Here is a 19,547-nt window from a genome sequence, read left to right on the forward strand (position 1 = left end):
AGAGTGTCCAGAATGTCACTTCTATTTTTCACTGGAGGCAATGCCAGCGCACCGACGTAATCCCCGCCACCAGCACTTCAAGCAAGGACAGGCAATGAGCAGGGATGCCGGGAGGTCTCCTGCTATAGTGGAAGAGCTAGCAACCCTGACAACACTCATGTTCTAATTATAGCTGGGGCTCCAATAATGCAAACAGGTTGAAGTATTTTGCAGTGCTTAGAAAGGTCTATATTATTACATGCTATTATAAAGAACTGTTGTAGCATAGTGGTTAAGTGGTTAGACTGCGAATGAGCACTCTGCTGGTTCGACTCCCACTACTGCTGTGAGCGCTGCAGGTGGCCTTGGTAAGCCACTCCTCAGCCCCAGCTGTATTGTGGGGATAAAAATAACACTGACTTTGTTCACCACTCTGAGTGGGCATTAATCTGTTGAGAAGGGTGGTATAGAAGTACACTGTTGTGGTGGTTATCATTATGTATCTACGTGGAGTCCTTAAGCCTTCAAAGGTTTATGACTGCCAGTTTCAGTACATCTCCACTGATGTAGTACACATTTATAGTACAAGCAGTAAGCCTCTACAGCATGTAGAGTTCATCCTAAATTACTCTCAAGGCCTTAACTGAATTTCCAGAAGGAAAAGCAAAATACTCCAATGATTCATTAATATACTGGCAATATCAATGTAACCAGATACTGACAGAATTACTGAAATCCCAGGGGAACTGTAATCAATGGACAGTCTATCACTGTAGTCAAAATTTCGTGGAATAAGAACTCAGATTCACAATATATTCCTTGCCATGTATATTTTGGTCCTAAAACTTGCAACGTGCACATGGTAGTGTAAAAAGAACAAGTTATATATTAAGACTCCAAAATAATGTCATTTAATGTGCAGACAAAGTTTTAAAAAGAGGATTACAGGATGTCAAGCAGATATATTAAATAAATCCATGACTAACAGGGTGTAACAGCAAAGGGTCTCATTCTATTCAACTGAATGGTTCCCTAGGGCTGGAGCTATTACTTCACTGTGCCTTTATCACCTTGGAATTTTTATGGTTATTTCTGATGAATTCACATTTTTGTTAAGACTGTTTGACATCAAGCCAATTTTCATTTTTAATTAAATCCTAAACAATCTTAATTCTGACTTTAAAGGTTTATTGTTTCTTACGTTTTTATTATTATGCCAGGAAATGTTTCAAATACCAAAGCATGAAATGAGCTAGCCATATAAAATTCTCAAAGGTCTTGTAAGTACAGTAGAACATAAAAATATTGTACATTATGACCTAAGAGCACATTTCAAAAGAATCTTTTGATTTAAACTACAGTTACTTAGTTTATCACGTGTCAAAAGTATTTCTAATTCCAGCTGATAAACAGATATAAAAGTAAACCTAAATTGAAGCAAAATGTGTGAATTATGTTTAACTAAGGTATAAAAGTGATAATTTCATTTTGTTTCTTTGTCGTATGGGGGAGCCTATAGAACAATACAGCAGCCATGAGAAACAAAGTACACAGATCAAACGTCCATATTAAATTAGTAATGATTATTTTAAAATAAAGGTATGTTATTTTATGTACTCAGAAAGGAGCATAAACCCCTGCAGGTGTGGGATTTTCTACTGTCATTTGGGTACAGTCCAAATCTATTCAAATTGACAGTGGGTTTGACTGCAGTGAGATATATATCACTCCCATTGTATACCTTTGTATTTGAAGACTCACATAATATTTTCTGTTATATATTTCTCTTGCACAGTGGGGACCTATGAATATTACCTTTTTCCTGGCATGTTGATCTTTGGAGGAATGGGCTTTCACATGCTTCCTTAAGGAACTTGGATCTGTGTATCGTTTGGTGCATCCAGGAATCTGGCAAGCATAGGGTTTCTAAAACAACAGGAAAAAAGTTATGTTCCAGTGTTTTGTTTTGTTTTTTTAAAATATGGCGTTTCCCTCAAGATTGTATTAACATAATGAGTAATGCCCAGGGCTTTTTTTCAGGGGAAACGCGGGGGAACGGAATTCCGGAACCTCTTGAAAATGATCACATGGCTGGTGGCCCCGCCCCCTGATCTCCAGACAGAGGGGAGTTTAGATCGCCCTCTGCGCCGCTCAGCGGCGCGGAGGGTAATCTAAACTCCCCTCTGTCTGGAGATCAGGGGGTGGGGCCACCAGCCATGTGACCATTTTCTCTGAGGGCAACCCACTGAGTTCCACCACCTCTTTTCCCAGAAAAAAAGCCCTGGTAATGCCACAAGCAAAATGGCTATATATATATATATATATAGCATAGCTAAGAAACAGAAGATAAAGCAGGCTGATAAGAAAAAGCAAGTGAGTGGTTTGACTTTGACAGGCACATTTTGTATTCCATATTCCTTATTTTACATACGATAGTAACAAACCCAGTTGCCACTGCTGGCAATTGACTCTGCTTTGATGTCATGGAGTAGGATCGGCAAGAAGGTATTGACCATCAGTGGAGCTTTTATGCAGGATGATCGGCTTGGCTAGGTGGAGGAGAACCTCAACAGGTGAAGGTTGGACACATAGTGTTGGTGCAATAAAATGGGACAGGCAGGAGGGAATGCTTTTTACATATTGATCAAATATTTTATATCCCTGCTTGTACTTACAATTAGGTAACCCCCAATGAAAACTTTGGAATAGTCAGAAATTACATTTCTTTAGTGGATCAGGTAAAGAAGCTGTAGTAAAGTCCCAGACAAAGAGATATAGAAGAAACCTGCTTCAGAAAGAGAGAATGAAGAAGAAAGGTTAGTCTGTGATATAGCAGACTAGAAATAAAAGCAGAAAGCAAATTTTAAATCTTCAAAAGTGAAGCTAAACAAGGAACTTTTTAGAGGTAATCTATATTTATTAAAACGTTCTGCCTCTCCACGGAATAATTTCAGAAGAACATTGCACACTATTAATCAGTTTCTTATACAGAATATTAGGGATAGTTGCTAAAAAGCTACAACCCCCTTTCTTTACATTGCTGCAAACTCAACTGAGTGCTTTCTATAGTGTCTTAGGGTTGCTCCACTCATTACAATTTTTTCACAGGCAACAATAGCTGTGTTTGAAATCAGGGCTGGTGTCAGCACGTGGCGAGGTGGGGCAGCTGCCCGGGCCCATGCCTTCACCAACTCCTTACTCACGCATCTTTTCTGATGCCTGAACTCACACTTGTCCATTGCCTGCTTGTGAGTGCTTTGTAACCTCTGCTTAGGATTTCCAGATCTCCATACCCTCTTGAAGGCTGTTTGCACACGCATAAAGAATGTGCATGCTCCTGGTGCTGATGCAATGACATCACTTCTAGTGAGTGGTGTCATTATGCCAACTACAGGAATGCTCCTGCACTTCACACAGGAACAATTCTTTGAGAACTGGCCCATTTGGAGCCAAAATTGGCCCCGAGTGAAGTGTGGGAGCAGTCCTGTGGCCAGCATGATGATAACGCTTCTGGAAGTGATGCTGCCATAATCACTGAGAGACCATGCCCCTCTTGTACCAGGGATGTTTGCTGGAGGTGGGCACTAACTGGGCATCCTGTAATTTCCTGCCAGTTGCCAGCAACTGGTGGGCAAGTGGGAAAACTGCTAGGAGGTTGCCTGCTACCAGTGAGCACCTGGGATCTCTTTCTCTACTCCCAGTACTGCTATGGAAGGGCAGGTGGGTGCACAAAGCATCAGCATTCCTGGTAACCATGGCGGTGGCACTCCTAGCTGCATGCACCAACCAGCACCATTGGGGAAAGAGTGCACAGGCAGTTTGGCCAGCTGTGACTGCAGGAGGTGGGCAAGTTGTGAGTGGTCAAAGGACGGACATAAAGTGCCTCCTCCCTATATCTGAAGAAGGGAGCTTGGACTCTTAAAAGCTTATACTCAGAAAAACTTGTTGGTCTCTAAGGTGCCACTGGACTCAAATTCTGCTGTTTTACAGGCAGGTGAGGGCACATGGGTGGGAGGACAAGAAGGGGAGCCTAGTAGTGGGCATAGGGGCCCTCTAAGTCCTCTCTTTCCAGGACCCCCCAAAACTTGGAACTGGCTCTGTTCAAAATAACTGTATAACTTAGCATGTGAAAGTGTGATGCAAGTGGGGTGTGTGTTGCTCTAGATCAGTCCTCCAGACTGCTTTTGCTGAGGTTCTGCTCCTACTGCACTTCTGGCTACAGGGAAGTGGCCTGCTGAGATGCATAGCAGCAAAACAAGGAAATCCATAATGGGAAAGTGAGGCTACACTGGTTTCTTATAAAGGGCCCCCTGTTCATTTAGGTTTCAAACTTAATTCCCCAATCCCCACAAACTTCTTTGCTATAGCAAGGTCAGAATTTCAGAACAAGCTAAATTTTGAAATCTGTTATCCAAAAGTCAGTGCCCCAAGTTTCAATACCTGACATCTTTTTAATTGTTTAAGCCTGTCTGTTTGAAAACCAGATTATAAAATAAAGGAACAGCATCAAAACAGGATCGTAAAAGAAAATCTGAAATTAGACTTTTTTCCTTACAGTGTCCAGGTGCGTCCTCTGGTGCTTGGCTCGATCACTGGAATTACTGAATGCTTTTTGACAGCCTGGTTGCTGGCAGAGGTAAGGCTTTTCTCCAGTATGGCTCCTTAAGTGAATCTTGAGATTTTCTAGTCTAGAAAAAGCCTTCTTGCAGCCTTCAAACTGTGAAACAAAATAAAATGTCTAAGACAGAAGGGAAGAAAAAATACTTTCTTTTTTTAACACACCTGTTGCCTGTGAGTTCATGTTAATTACCTAATTTAAAATAAGCCATCTTTCTGTGTAGTCAATAATGTTTTAAAGGGATATACTAGATTTTATCAACATACATTCAAACACCTGGACCAGCCCTCAGCATCCACAAGGAAGTCCACTAAAAAAATGAATGAAGGAATTAAGATACTCTTTAAAAATAAACACTTTCTCCCATAAGCTCTAGCCTCAGATCCTCAAAGTCTTTATCTTATGACTCCCTACAGGGAACCAGATGATGCCCATTCTTTAATAAAGTTAATCTATTCTGAATGCAATTATTAACAACATTTAGTAACAATAGCAGACACTTCGATCCAGCTGTTATTCTAGTGCCTCACTGTTTAGTTCAATGCCATGAGCAAGAAAAGAGAAATGACCCAGTAGATGCATAATTAAAAGTGATGTAGTCCAACAAGAAAAGCTAGCAGTCAGTTCTGCTAAGCAGGGACATCCCAACTGGTGCTCCTGTATAATCACATTGGTGGCTTAATAGCTTGGGGAGAGCTTTCTTCTTATAAGCACTAGTGGTGAACAAAAATATGAGATTTGAATCATTTGTTGTTTTAAACACTTGAGCTGAATGCTTTAATATTGGAATTAAAAGTAGTTGTGCTAGGGAATTAATCTGATAGTCAATGGCGTTGATTTCTATGGGAAACACATTTCAGGATATAGCTGCTTTCCTCCAGTTGAAGTTTTCCAAGACTGATCCAAGAGCTATTTTTTGCCAACTTTCAGGCAGTTAAGAGAAAGCATCCTCATTCTAGAGAAATCAAAATCCTCACCTTCAGAGTAGGCACAGATAGATGTGAATGAGCTGTTCACTACTCTCCTGGAAATTTCAAGTGGCAGATAAGATAGCTTATTTCAAACAAAAGTGGAGCACAAGGGCAAGGAGAGCTAAATCTTGTTGTATCTGTCCCCCACCCCACCCCCAACACACACACACACACACGCTCCAAGCATTTCTGGCTCCAGTGCTTTCATCATTATCCTCCAACCTTGCTTCAGTACTAAAAATCAGGTAGGCTGAGTGAAAAATGCTTAAGGTAAAACACATGATTAGGCATGGTTTGCTACCTTATCCGTGGCTCTCTATTTTTGTATGAAAACAGATTCCCCCCCCCCGCCCCCCGTGGTTTACATGAATGGAAGGAGTTGGTTGCCTTTTCTATCTATCAGGACTAATAGTTAAAGGAGCAGGGAGTTGTATCAGGGACAAAGTGCAACTGCTCAGTTGCACATTGAGAGAGCTGAAGTAGTTGTTCTCTCTCAAATGGCGAAATGATTTTATCCTCATTACTGATCTCCATAAACGTATCCAAGCTGATTGGCACTGTCTACTTATTACTGGGAGATGAGACGCTACAGTCTCCATTCCTTTATTCCCCTACCATCTGCCGTGCCTGCTTGCCAGCGAGTGCAAGCTAAGCCTTTGCTTCTATCTGATACAGAGCAGGTAGCCTGGCTGATGCATCCTCCCTATAGTTAGAGGGTGGTGGTATGGGGAGCTTTCACCTTTCTTTACTACCTCTCTTCCAGTGCAGTCCTACAAACACTTTCCTGGGAGTAAGCCCCCTTGACTAGACCTGAGTAGACTCTAAGTAGAGATGCTTAGGTTTGCTCTCCTAATTTGCAAAGCAAGTCAGCATCCTATTGGTGTGTGTGTGTATGTGTATTTTTCTCTCTATCCCTCCCATAGTCTGTTCTGTTTTGCTTCCAGCAGTTACAAGCAATGCCTTTTCCTTGCCTGCCTAACATGCATACAGTTTTAGTTAACACCATAGCTCAGGGGTGAATTGGGAAGTTATAATGTCCCCAAAACAAGCCAAGCTGACAGGGCCCTGCAGTATTACAGGACAGCTACTTCTGGGGTCATCCAGCTCAGGCCCTACCAGCAGCACTAATAATGGTGTGTGCTCATCCATTGCCTCCTCTCATAAACTGGCGTCATTGCTAATGCATGGGGCTGAGCCAAGGGTTCCCTTCCCTGAGATACTTGTAGAGCTGCTGGGGCTGTTTGCTATCCACCAGCAGCATTCTAGGGCAGTGGTCCACTGCAAAATTTCCCTGTGCGCTAAATGGCCAGTTTGCCCTGACAAGGAAGGAATCCCAGTGCTTATATGTAATCAGAAATCCTTTCCAGATATGGGAAGGAAGTGAAAATACCGACCACAAAACTGCCAATGAGGACAACCCTGTTCAGCAAGAACTCTTCCAGTTGGGCTGTGTGTCTAGTTGTTACTTTTAATTCATTCTCTCCCATGTTGCCTTCGCCTTTCTCATTTCCTGCTCAGAACAATGAAATTAGACAATGGGGCACCAGAACAGTGGCAAGGTTTTGCCCCGGAACAATATGGAAATCTTACATGTACAAATTCTCTTGTTTATGCAAAGTATATCAATGCAGGAATCACTTTAAAAGGAAAATAAGGCATTTCGTTTTTAATGGCAGAATGATGTTATTATGTAGTGGGTATGACAGTTCAAGCGATTTCCAATAACTTTTTTATTAACAGGAACATCACTACTGAAAGCACAAACATCAAATGGCAGTTATAAAACACTCAACTCCTCACCAAAACATGCCCACAATTTAAGTCCACCAATCGCAAACACCCAGTATCCAGAAACCCTGTTTGCTAGCTCATTAGTCTGTAGGGGAATCCTGATTGGTCGGCTCAACAACCCGGCCAATCAAAATGCAGCTGTAAGGAACTATGCTACTAAAGCCTTTTGCTACTAAAGCCTTTTGTAACATGCATGATTGTCTTTGCTAATGGGATTTAAATCTTAATTAATTTATTCCTACAACAGCTAAAATGAGACAAAGCAACAAGCAACCAAGTTGGTTTTAGTTACCTTTTCAATTGGAAATGTTCATAACTTTTGAGTTATTAGTATGGTTTTGAAAGAGGATGTAATACCTTTACCACAATTAGTCACTTTAATTCTTGTCAAACTTTTGGCATTTTAAAAGCATATAACATTGCTTGAAGCAAACCTGATTCATCCAGACTTTCTGGAAGTATTAAAATGTTGTGGATTTAATTAAAAAAAGAAAAGAACTCTGTAGTGTTTTTCTAAGTGGAAATAAAGGAACTCTAGTTTCTCTTTGTAGTTTCTCTTTGTAGTATAACATTCTAATTGAAACCATTAACTAACTCATAGCAGGCGATTTCTTGTACCATGGTTCTTCATGGGTTTGAACTAGTGTTCTTCTTAATAAAAATCCAAAGGAATGCCAATATAGTTACATTTAGAATGTTTTTTCATTATAAAGAGTATATACAGCAGTAATTTCAATTAGAGGTTTAGAAATACAAAGGCGTGTGGTGATGCTTATGAGCAAGCAAAACATGTGTTATTATGTTAATTTCATGTGCAAATGTGTTTATATTATAAAAGCTTGGTCTCACTGAGGGACAAACTATGTGTTATGCTTAGGCATGTGTGATTTTTTTCCTTCCAACTATTTGTTTACAAAACGCAGTAGCATTTTAAAAATTAAATTAGCCCCCCCCCCCAGCTTTTTTCTCCAGTGGAGAACAGACATGACGTGCATTCAGAAAGTAACAAATCAAATGGATCCAAAACCACCTTGTTTGTTAACGTCAGAAGAGAAACTAATTTGAATGAAGTTTTACTGATCTTCAGATGCAACAAGACTGTGCTAAACCTGGGTTTTTTCCTGATAACACCATTATGTTGGTAGCTGCATTCTGATTTCAGATTCCATTTCTCTAAAAGACAGTGGCTGTTTCCACACGCTTAGTTATAGCACCAAATTTGCACTATACCAGTGCTTCGTTTCGCTGTTTTCCCACTATACTCAGTCACCCACCTGTGTCAACCTGAACCGTTCGCGTTATCGTTGAGTTTTTCTCGATCAAGCATTTCTTTCTTTTTTCTGCTTCACTGTGCTTTTTTGGCACATTTTTTACTTTTGTGAGAACAAATGGAAACGTCTCGTAACGTTTGGAAATGCTTGACTGGAGACCAGGGCCGGATCTAGGATTGCCGGCACCCAGGGCAACCCAAGTCCGGCCTCCACCCCCCCCCCCACGTGCGCACAGCGTGTGTGCTTCTGGCATTACATGATGATGTCACTCCTGTGACATCATCACGTAGGGCCGGAGCGTGCCGCCCGCACAGCAAGCTGGCTGCCCCGGCGTACGAAGTGCCCCAGAGCTGGCGGTGGCAGTGTGGGCGGCTGAGTGGAGGGCTGTGAGGCCACCCACGCCATTCACCTGCCCTGCTGATGGTTTTTGCTTTTGGTTTTTGTTTCTGCTGGAAGAATTTTTTTTCAGTCCAGGAGTAGGAGCCACAAAATCCTTTGCTGGCTCCTGTCGACAGTCCTCCTTCCTTTTTTTTTTAAAAAAATTGTTTTAATGTTTACATTCCATATCTCATTCTACTGTGTCAGGTCAATATTATTACCTAGATTCCGTGCCCATAGAGTTTCACATTTCTACACCCCTTCATTTTCTTTCATTTGCTTTAGGAAGATATGCATTTTCTTAATCAACTTTTCATCTGAATCACATAGCAATTTTTCAAATTCTTTTTGTTTTAAATAAAAAAAACCCATTTTTTTATCTTTGTTATATCTAGATTCAATCCGTACTCTTAACCACCAATCCAAATTAATATCTTGGTTTTGCCATTCTTCTTTCGTTTTTAATGCTCCTTTATCATCTAACAGTTCTTTATATCTAATAATCTTATTTGCAGAATATACATTGGGTTGTGTAAATGCCTCTAATGGGGAGACCCATTGAGGGGTCTTCACGTATATTTGCGGTGAAATTCTTTCCCCTATTGTTATAAGGGATTTCCTTAGCAGGTGGTTTTTGAAATATTTATGTCCAGCTGTCTTCCCATACCACATAAATGCATGCCATCCTAACTGTAAGTCATGACCTTCAAGGGCTAACAGTCTTGGATTTTCCAATAAGATCCAGTCTCTCATCCAAACTAGACAGCATGCTTGGTAATAAGTTTCCCAGTCTGGTAGTGCAAAGCCCGCATTCTCTTTTAGGCCGTGAAGTGTTTTCAGTTTAATTCTTGGTTTTTTCCCTTGCTAAATGAACTTGCTTAGACTTCTATTTAATTCTTCAAAATAAGATTTGTTGGTACTTATCGGGATGGTTTGATACAAAAATATTATACATGGTAATATATTCATTTAAAGAGTTGCAATCCTTCCCAACAGTGAAAGTTGTAATCTTTTCCATCTCTCCAGGTCTCCTTTTATTTCTTGTAGCAGCTTCACATAGTTATCCTTCATTAGTGAACTACATTTTGATGTCAAGTTTATCCCAAGATATTTTACTTTTTTTTCTAATTAAAATCCTGTCATTCTAGTCAATTCTTTTGTTTGTTGTGTGGTCATATTTTTTGTTATCATTTTTGTTTTTTGATAATTAATCTTCATTCCTGCCATCAATCCATAGTCTTTTATCTGTTTTATTAGTTGTTCTATTGATTCTAGCAGTTCTTCTAATATAAATAATAGATCATCTGCAAATGCTTGTAGTTTATATCTATGTCCTCTAATCGTTGTTCCCTTTATTATAGTCTTTCCTTATATCTCTTGCCAGTATTTCTTGCATTAAAATAAATATTAATGGTGAAAGTGGACAACCTTGTCTTGTCCCTTTTTCTATTGAGATTGATTCTGTTAAGTCATCATTCAAAATTATTTTTGCTTTCTGTTTCTTGTATATAGCTTCGATTGCTTTTATACATTTCATAAAAGCATTGCGTTATTGCGATGTCTCACAGAATCGGTTCAAATGGCACTATCCACAGTCTAATTATTTTTCTCATATACGCTAATTGTTTCCAGGGTCCCATTGTGTTTGCACTATGCAAAAAGGACATTCACCCCTTCCTTTCCCACATGGTGGTTTGAAGCAGCCTGTGGCCAGGAAGACTTGAAAAGATGGGCGGCTGCCCTTCTCCTCCTAATTATGTGCCATAGGTTTGCCTGGCACAAAGCAAGTGAGCTCTGCAGCAGAATTCCCACCAACTGCATGATCAGAAGTAGATGTGCTTTTTGAGGGACCATGGTGGGGAGTCTTCAGAGTGGATGTTCTCTTCAGACAAGGAAATTTTGGAAGCGCAAAGGCTACTTAAAGCACTTCAGATTTGGTCAGAAGTACGTTCAACCACTGACTGACACAGAAAATTGGCGGGCAAATCATTTGGCCTATCGCAGACCACCTTGGGGGTGTGTATGTCATTTTTTTGTATTTCGATACATCGATATAGCACAAATCTCATTGCTAATTTTAAAAGGGGAGGCAGAAACACGTTGTCACCGACAGCGACGCAAGCAAATCTTCCGCCCCCTCTTGCACTTCTGGTTCAGAATGTGAACTTCTGGAAGTGCGATGAAACGTGAAGAATCAAAACAAATCAGGAACATGCATCCTGATTGTAGGGTCGCATATAATGGAATCATGGCGCAAAATTTGCGTGATAAGTAAGCACGTGGAAACAGCCAGTGACTCAGCAGATATGTTCAGCTCAGATACTCTGTTCTATCAAATTACTTGGTCTAAGTTTTCTCTTCACATCCTCATCCACACTTGATGTTTCTGTGCCAAACATTTTCCCTAGTCATATTGCTGGCTTGAGAAAAGCTCTCATTCAGTCACCAGGGTTGTTCTTGGCTTGAGCTGCTATTGCAATTAGACATTAGCTTGCTTGTGGACATATCAGGTGAGGATGGATGTTTCCACCTTGACCAATTTCCCATCTACGCATGGCAAAATTGAAGAGATGTAACAGTTTTTTCTTGTATCTGCTGTAAAGCAAAAAGGAGAAACCAAAGAGCCATAGACCAGTTGTGTTCCATTCTCACAGACAGCCCCTACCCCTTGTTTGGCAGATCAGATGCTATGGCTTCTACCCAGCCTTCACAACAACAATACACATGCACGCATACACACACACGGTGCAAGATGAGTAAAGGATCAGATCTTTTGATGTCTAAGTCTCTTTCATTTCAAAACAGCCCTGGTGGGACATATGATCATGCATGAGTCCATCTATTCATGTGTGAACATATCTCATTGTACTCTAATGTTTGAAGCATTTAATTTTCCCCAAGTAAGCCCACCAACCTCCCAGTAGATACTGGGAGAAGAAAATTAAGTTGGAAGATACATGCTGAAATGAAGAAACCTAGCCCAAGATTCATATATGTTTGCTTTGCCAACCTCCAGGTGGGACCTGAAGATCTTCTGGAATTACTACTGATATTCAGATGACAGACATCAGTTCCCCTGGGGAAAATGGCTGCTTTGGGGGTGTACTCTGTGGCCTTATACCCTGCTGAGATTCCTCCCCAGATCCTGCCCTCTCCTTCACTCCCAAATCTCCAGTAAATTCCTAATGCAGTGGTGGCAACCCTATCTTCATAGCGCCCCTTGCAATTTCTGGTAACAATAGGCCCCAACCCACATCTATATCAGGATTCTGTCAGTAAGGAAGGGTGGATAAAAAACTAACTGTACATCATTGTATGCCTGCTCTGCAAGCGACATTTTAATGGCCTGTAAAATTAGGATTCTCCTTTCCGGTGCTTAAATCATGCTTTAAGGGGAGATCATTCTACCCACAATTCTCTCAATGCACATAGGCACCATTTTGTGTGAACAGAGAAATACATATATTTTTCAGCTTTGACAAGCACAACTGGAAACCCAGTTTTTTATCAGTATGCATGCATACTTACCAAAGCTGTAAAATACACATTGCCTTATTTATGCTAAATGGCAACTGCACATATTGCAAGGATCACGGCTAGCATGATCTCCCCTTAACACATGGGTTGAGCACCAAAATTGTAACAACAGAAAAGGGATTGTGTCTACTGTTTGGCATGGAGTATTTGTTGGGTGAAGGCAATCATCCTTGTAGTTCATCCCTGTTGAAAAGGAGAAAAATGTTAGACCCAGAAGTGTGTTATATTTTGTCATTGGCTGATTCTGCACACGTTGGATAATGCACTTTCAATGCACTTTATCAATCATTTGAGGTGGATTTTTTATTCCGCACACAAAAAAATCCATTCCAAATGATCTATAAAGAGGATTGGAAGTGCATTATTCAACGTGTGCGGAATCACTCATTATTTCTGGAAAAGAGATAATTTCTTCTATCTGCTTGAAATTTGGCACAGAGAAGATCCCTTGGATCACAGTCCTTGAGATGGTCATTTCAATTTATTGGGTGAAAAGAACAGTTATAGATGAGCACGTGTTTCTCATTGAAAGAAGTGAAAACATAATCAGACAATAACCCCAAACATATAACTAACAACATTAAAGAATCTATACAAAACAAACAAGACTGTTAATCATCACATAAAATATGGAACTTAAAGCAGAACTTACAATAAGAACAGAAATACCACAAAACAATGTGCTTGTTTTCATGTTCTCTAAAACTCTTTATCAGGCTGGTTGTTCAGTACACCCTCCCCCACAAAAAAACTGGTGGAAGAAAGAGAGGAAAAATAAGCTGTCTGCATGAATGGCAAAGCTCAGACTCTGCAGCTATAGTTTTAAAATGGAAAATGGTTTACAGCAGACCAAACTAGATTAGTTTAGATTGTGTTGGTGTAAAACAGGTTTTCAAGTTGCACCAAGCTGCTGAGAAAAGAGACAAAAAAATTACATTCTCCGTTTGTGAATATGAAAGGCAACTGTCACTCAAATCTCTCTCTCTCACACACACATGCACACACACAAAATAAGAAACACGGCTCTTTCCAAGGCAAAGAGAAAAGGAAAATATGTTGTATCAAGAAAGTTGAAGATTAATATATGTTGCTGCATTAGGTAAAGATCAGTGGAAGTAAAACTGGGTACTATGGAGGGTAAACAGCCCCATAAGCCTACTGAAGAATCTTCCTCCAGTTGAAGTATCCTTCTTATCAATGGCTTCATTTGGTATTTCCCAAAATAGACAAAAATCACAAGTGTTAATTCATCTGTATTTGTTCACAAACAAATTCCAAAACCAAACTCCAAAATCCTTTAATTAGGACTAACCTATCACACACTGGAGTCCTCAGAATGGAGGATAAAGGTTTTTTTAGTAGCTGCCAGAAACACAAGGCTGACCATGTTAACAGAGTATTACTCAGTACAAGATATGAGGTCTCAAAATAAAATGGTGAAAAAGAACTCGTATGAAAAGATTTTTTCCATTGCCTGCCGTTATTATTATTTCCTACTGTAGAGTGAACTTGGAGTCTACATGAATGATTTAGACTGGGAGCAGAAAAAAATCTATCCTGTTTTCAGAAACTTTCAAATAAGTATGAAGCTGTTTCTTGGCTCAGACCTCAGAGCTAAATAAAATAGTTAACTTTGAATGCCAGAATCCTTTGTCACGAGCCAAGTGCTGAGGGGCGCGGGGCAGCTTCTGAGAGCCAAACTACAAGTGACGTCTTACACAGGTTGGACACTAGTCGGCTTCCCTCAAGTTTTGATGAGAAATGTAGGCATCCTGGTCTTGCAGCTATAATGGAGAGCCAAGCTGTAAAACCAGGGCGCCTACATTTCCCATCAAAACTTGAGGGAAGCTGACAAGTGTCCAACCTGTGTAAGGCGTCACTTGTAGTTTGGCTCTCAGACCAGGGGCCCACACGGGATGTGCCTGGGCGTGCCCACCTGGCCCCTGGTCACTCCCCGCCCCTCCACAACATGGCGGCCACCAAGCCATCTCCCCGCTCGCCTCCCCCGCATCGCCCACAACTTAGGCTCCCAGATGAGTCTGGAAGCCATCATTTCATATGGTTGTGAGTTTGAATGAAAAAAGAACTGTCAAGAACTTTATATATAATGTTATCCTGTTCTATAACATAATTATATTTTAAATCCAATATAGAATGACATTGTATAAAATAAGAACGCAAATAGTCATATTTGATTTCATACTAGTTGATTCGAGTTAGGGGTATTTCTTAGTAGGATTAAAAGCCATGGTTTTGAACACTCAGTTATGACCCCAAATATATTTGTAAGTAAAGCAATACTGGAATGCCACATCCTCCATTTTGCCACCCTGTTCACAGCCTGCAAATACAACCATCCTTTTTGTTGATTTTTGTTTTCAGGAGAAGGCTATGAAAGGGGGGGACTGCATTCACTTACTAGGGTTGCATAGTGTTGCTGGCTCCAGGTTGGGAGATACGTGGAGATTTTGGTGGTGGAGCCTGGGGAGGGTGGGATTTGTGGGGGGGAGGAGGCTCAGAAGGGTATAATGGCATAGAGTCCATATTCTAATGCAGCCATTTTATCCAGGGAAATTGATCTCTGTTGCCTGGAGAGCAGTTGTAATTCCAAGAGATCTCCAGCCACCAGCTGGAAGTTGGGGATCCTATTCTGGCACACTAGAAGGAAAAAAGGGGGAAATGTTGGAACCTAGCACAAGATGTTTGCAAAGATGATGAAATAGCTGAATAGGGTGCAAGTTTTTGTGAAAAATCTCATATCCCCCATATGCCCCTAAGACTCTGTTTTGTGTTGAAAAGGTTTAACTTGGAAATTATTGGCTGATTCCTACTTATAAGTGCTATTGAAATTAATATAATTTATTGGTTCCATGTATACATGTTCTGGATTAGGATGCTAGTAACAAAACAGATTTCTCCCCCTCCTGTTTCCACGTGCCATGTGTGCATTTTGTGTGGCATCCACTTCTGCATCAAAAAACTTTATACATCAAAAGTCTTTTTAATTACACTGTAATATTAGTAATTCTAGAAAGGGGGAATTAAGCACTTAGGATCTAGGTTGGGCCTCTGGCTTTGGCGAGAAATATTACGAAAATCGAACTGAATGACAGCTCTCCTTAATCAATTCTATTTTCCAATTAGAAGCAATGAATTATTTCCAATTTGATATGTTCTAGGTACATCAATATTGGATTTCAAATGGCAGTCCATCGATTCACAGAGAGGTCCCTAATGGAATAAACCATTTTCAAGTGATGTGCTTTACTCAGTTTAGGGACTGCATAACCAATGTAGTCATCATGAAACTAACTGGGCTATGTTTACTTTAATTAGATATGAAGTCCTAGTATATTTACCAGGAAATTGGTTCCACTGAACTTTAGTTTAGTTCCACTGAATTTTAGACAATGATCCAACTTCATATCTTGCATTATTATGTAAAGCACACTAATAGTGCTGTATGTATTTTATGTGTGTACATAAAGTACATATGTATTTATTAAGTCCATGGGAACTGTATCCAAGTGATCATGTTTAGGTTTGGGCTGCAAGATTAGAAAGCCTCACTGTTTCAGCTTTGGAAGACTTTTCTGTTGTTATTGTGAAGAAAGTAAATATTATGACAAGCTTCTTGGGAAAGAAATTACTTCTGAATGTGTCAGCTGGTAATAATTTAAAAACCATGTGGAACAAAAGCCATTAGAAGCAAAACAAACAACTTGGAACATAGTTTAGCAAATCTTTTGCTAGAGAGCATCTCTAAACTTTTCTACTTCTCCCTCTTCTTTCCCCCCTTCTTTTCCCCAGAATACAACAATACTAGAATTGCTGTTTATAGCTACTGTGAAAACATACTTTAATTGTAGGTGACCTGACTTTTAGGAATCTTCCCTCTGTGTTAGTAATCTACTTTTATTTTATTTTGCTTATTTAAAACATTTCTACCCCAGTTTACCATTGAAATGTTCAAAGAGGCTTTTATTTTAAAAAACCCATAAAATCAAGTAAAACAAATCAGCAACAAGGCTTAATTAAAAAAAAAATTAGGAACAACAGTAAACAAAATCAAGGAAAATTCTAAGAGAACAGAATGGTCTTTGCCTAATGCTGGAATGACACCAACGTAGGTCCCAGGTAAGTTCCAGAGGAGCTCCGCCTCTCAGACAAGTCCTTATCACTAGTTACCATTTGCTTGATCTGGGGGGTGAGGAGGGTGGAGGGGTCCAAAGAAGGATAATCTGAGTGAATAGTCAAGTTTATACAAGAGAAGACAGTCCTTCCAACATTATGGAACAAGGCAATTAAAACCTTTAAATAGGTCAAAAACAGTTAATTGTGGATGGATCAATTTCATTTCTCAACATTGGTCTTTTACTTAGTATCTCCCTCTTGCTCCAAATGTCCTAGCTGTTTATACATCCTAGCCTGGTATTTTTCCTATTCTCAAACCACAAATCATTGTGCCTGTTGATTGCCTCGTCAGTAGCTAATATTTAGACCGATAGTTCTAAATTAGGACCATACAACCCCCAGAGGCAATCTACAAATCCTGGGGGACATTCAGAATTTTTGGAGACAAATGGCGGGACATTTGGGACTTTAGGTAGCCCCTTCTCCCCACTGGCAATAGCTTTTGACAACTGTGGAGAAAAGTTGTTTCATATGGGTCACCATACCATGAAGATAAAATCCCAGATCCTAGATTTCTCCCATAGCTCCTTACAAAAGTGGCAGTGGCTTGATGGCCATCAGGCATAAGGATCTCTTTGAAGATATGCCCCAGATCCATGTGTCATATGCACTTGTCATAACTGTACTTACACAAAGTTTCATTATCTGGAGTGCTGCTTTGATGTCCTAATTTTTCACTTATGTCCTAGAGGGAACATTCAGTGGTAATGCTGAGTATTCAGTGGGTAATGGTGGATTAAAGGTTAAGAACCACTGATTTAGACTTAAAGTGAAATCTTAAGCAAAGATACTCTAGTCTAAGCCCATTGATTTCAATGGCTTAGACTGAAGTAACTCTGCTTAGGATTTCCCTGTTAAGCATCGTTCATACTTGGAGAGGAATGAGGTGGTGGGATCATTCCAGACTACGTGTCTAATGTGATTTTCTGCTTTGTGTGTGCCATTATATTAAAAAGCAGAAATCTTTTTTTAAATAGGAAAAAAGAATAAATAGAAAAGAACAGTACCATAACAGAGAGAAAGGTTTAAGCCCTCCATCAAACTTAGAGAGCTCATTTTTCATGTAGGGGAGCTTCCCAGAATGTGAGCCTCCAACAGCAGTTTGAAGTGATGAAGCCCATTCTACCATCGCAGGTGACTGTCCCCTCATTCCCCTGCAAGTGTGAACTAAGTATTAGTCATCTGCTTTACCTTGAGTGATAGAATAGCTGCTGATTTTACAAGGAAATTGTACCTTGTTTGGTCACTTCTCCCCTTCCCCGACACCTTTTTCTACCACATATGGCTTGTTGCCAATTCCCTTGTTATAAGTAGAGATGGGCACGAACAGCAATACAAACTAAAAAAACCCACAAACAGCCCAATCTGCTGTTCATGAACAAGCTGTTTGTGAGGCCCCATTCTAAACGAACAAGTGGTCATTGCAAGCCTCGTTTGTTGCTGTTCGTCAAACCAGTCTGGCACCTGCAAGCAATTCCCATGACAACTCAGGCAGGGATTGTCTGAACTCTGTCTGAACTCCTGCTGTTGCCCTGGAAACCCCAATCTAAGCCCAATTTAGTTTGATAGGCAGGTCTTCCTTCCAAGTGTGGACTGGAGCTCCAAATTTGTTACAAGAGGAAAAGACCAGGGGGGAGGGGGGCTCCCAGCTCTGGCTTTGTGGGAGAGACAGCTACTGTTAGAGAGATAGGGTGAGTGCATTGGAGCTTGAATTTTCTTTGTGTGTGGTGGGATAGGGATCTACCCCTCAAGTTCCAGGGCTGCTGCCAGGCTCTGGGGCCAAGCTATTATTTATTATTGGTACATTTCCTGCTGCCTGCTCAGGTAGGGTTTCTGGGAGTGGTGCAGTAGGGGTCTTGATGACTGGAGGAGAGCCTGCTGGCCCCCATGAACAATGAACATGTTCATGACAAGATCATGTTTGTCAGTGTTCATTGTTCATTGTTTGTGGCAACGAACAATGAACACGTTCGGTTTTTTTTCCGTTCGTGCCCATGTCTAGTAATAAGTCAACTTTGTACTTTATATTATTTATTATATTATTTACCCCATTTTTATCTCACCATCCTTCAAGGAGCTCAGGGCGATATATGCCATTTCCCCCTTCTTCATTTTATCCTCCCAACATCTCTGTGACGTAGGTTAGGCTGAGAGAGATAGTGACTGGCCCAAGGCCACTCAGCGAGCTTCCATGGCAGAGTGCTGATTGGAACCTGGACCTCCCAAGTGCCATCCAACCATCACACTACACTTCTGCAGAGGCTTTTTTGGGTAGGAGTGTGGCAGTTTTAGGCAACAGTCCTAGAACTGTTACTTGGAGTTGCGCCTTTACTTGGAGTTGACCTAATGGTAATTTTTTCTGGCCAATTCCCCTTACACTGTAGACCTTTACATTTTGACCAGCACTTTTCATGCAGATCCTGAACTCCATGAGGCAGCATTTCAGGCTGTGTAGAAGGCTGCAGCAGGGATTGGGAATGCAGGAAAGTTCAGCTCTGTTGAATTCTGTGAATCATGTGGGACTAACTTCTGAGTAAACATACATTGGAACAAGCTGCATATTATTTCAAAACAAATCTATTATCATTCAGAACAAAGAGCGGGGAGAAAAGCAGTTATTGTGGCTTTTGACCTCTAAAGCATAGCATTTATTATCAAAAACTCTAAAACACAATGAAGCACATTTATAAGCATAAACTTAACCAATGGGTATTATTTGCTTAAAAGAAAACAGAGCCCTTGAAAATAAATGGTTGTGTTTTTATGTCTTCAAAGTGTTTAGATAAACTAACGTTGATTTTAATTACA

At 40.4% G+C, this 19,547-nt stretch overlaps 1 protein-coding gene across 1 annotated transcript in view; it reads right to left on the reverse strand.

The window, feature by feature from the left end:
- The window catches only part of GLIS3 (GLIS family zinc finger 3), a 226,157-nt gene that overhangs the window by 70,656 nt on the left and 135,954 nt on the right, over nucleotides 1-19,547 (reverse strand). Inside the window, exons 4-5 of the mRNA XM_054987139.1 lie at nucleotides 4,535-4,696; nucleotides 1,795-1,905 (exon numbers count right to left, since the gene is read on the reverse strand). Coding sequence (XP_054843114.1) covers nucleotides 1,795-1,905; nucleotides 4,535-4,696 — 273 coding nt within the window. The remainder of the gene's footprint in view (nucleotides 1-1,794; nucleotides 1,906-4,534; nucleotides 4,697-19,547) is intronic.

The sequence above is a fragment of the Eublepharis macularius genome, chromosome 8 (assembly GCF_028583425.1).
Source record: "Eublepharis macularius isolate TG4126 chromosome 8, MPM_Emac_v1.0, whole genome shotgun sequence".
Taxonomy (NCBI): domain Eukaryota; kingdom Metazoa; phylum Chordata; class Lepidosauria; order Squamata; family Eublepharidae; genus Eublepharis; species Eublepharis macularius.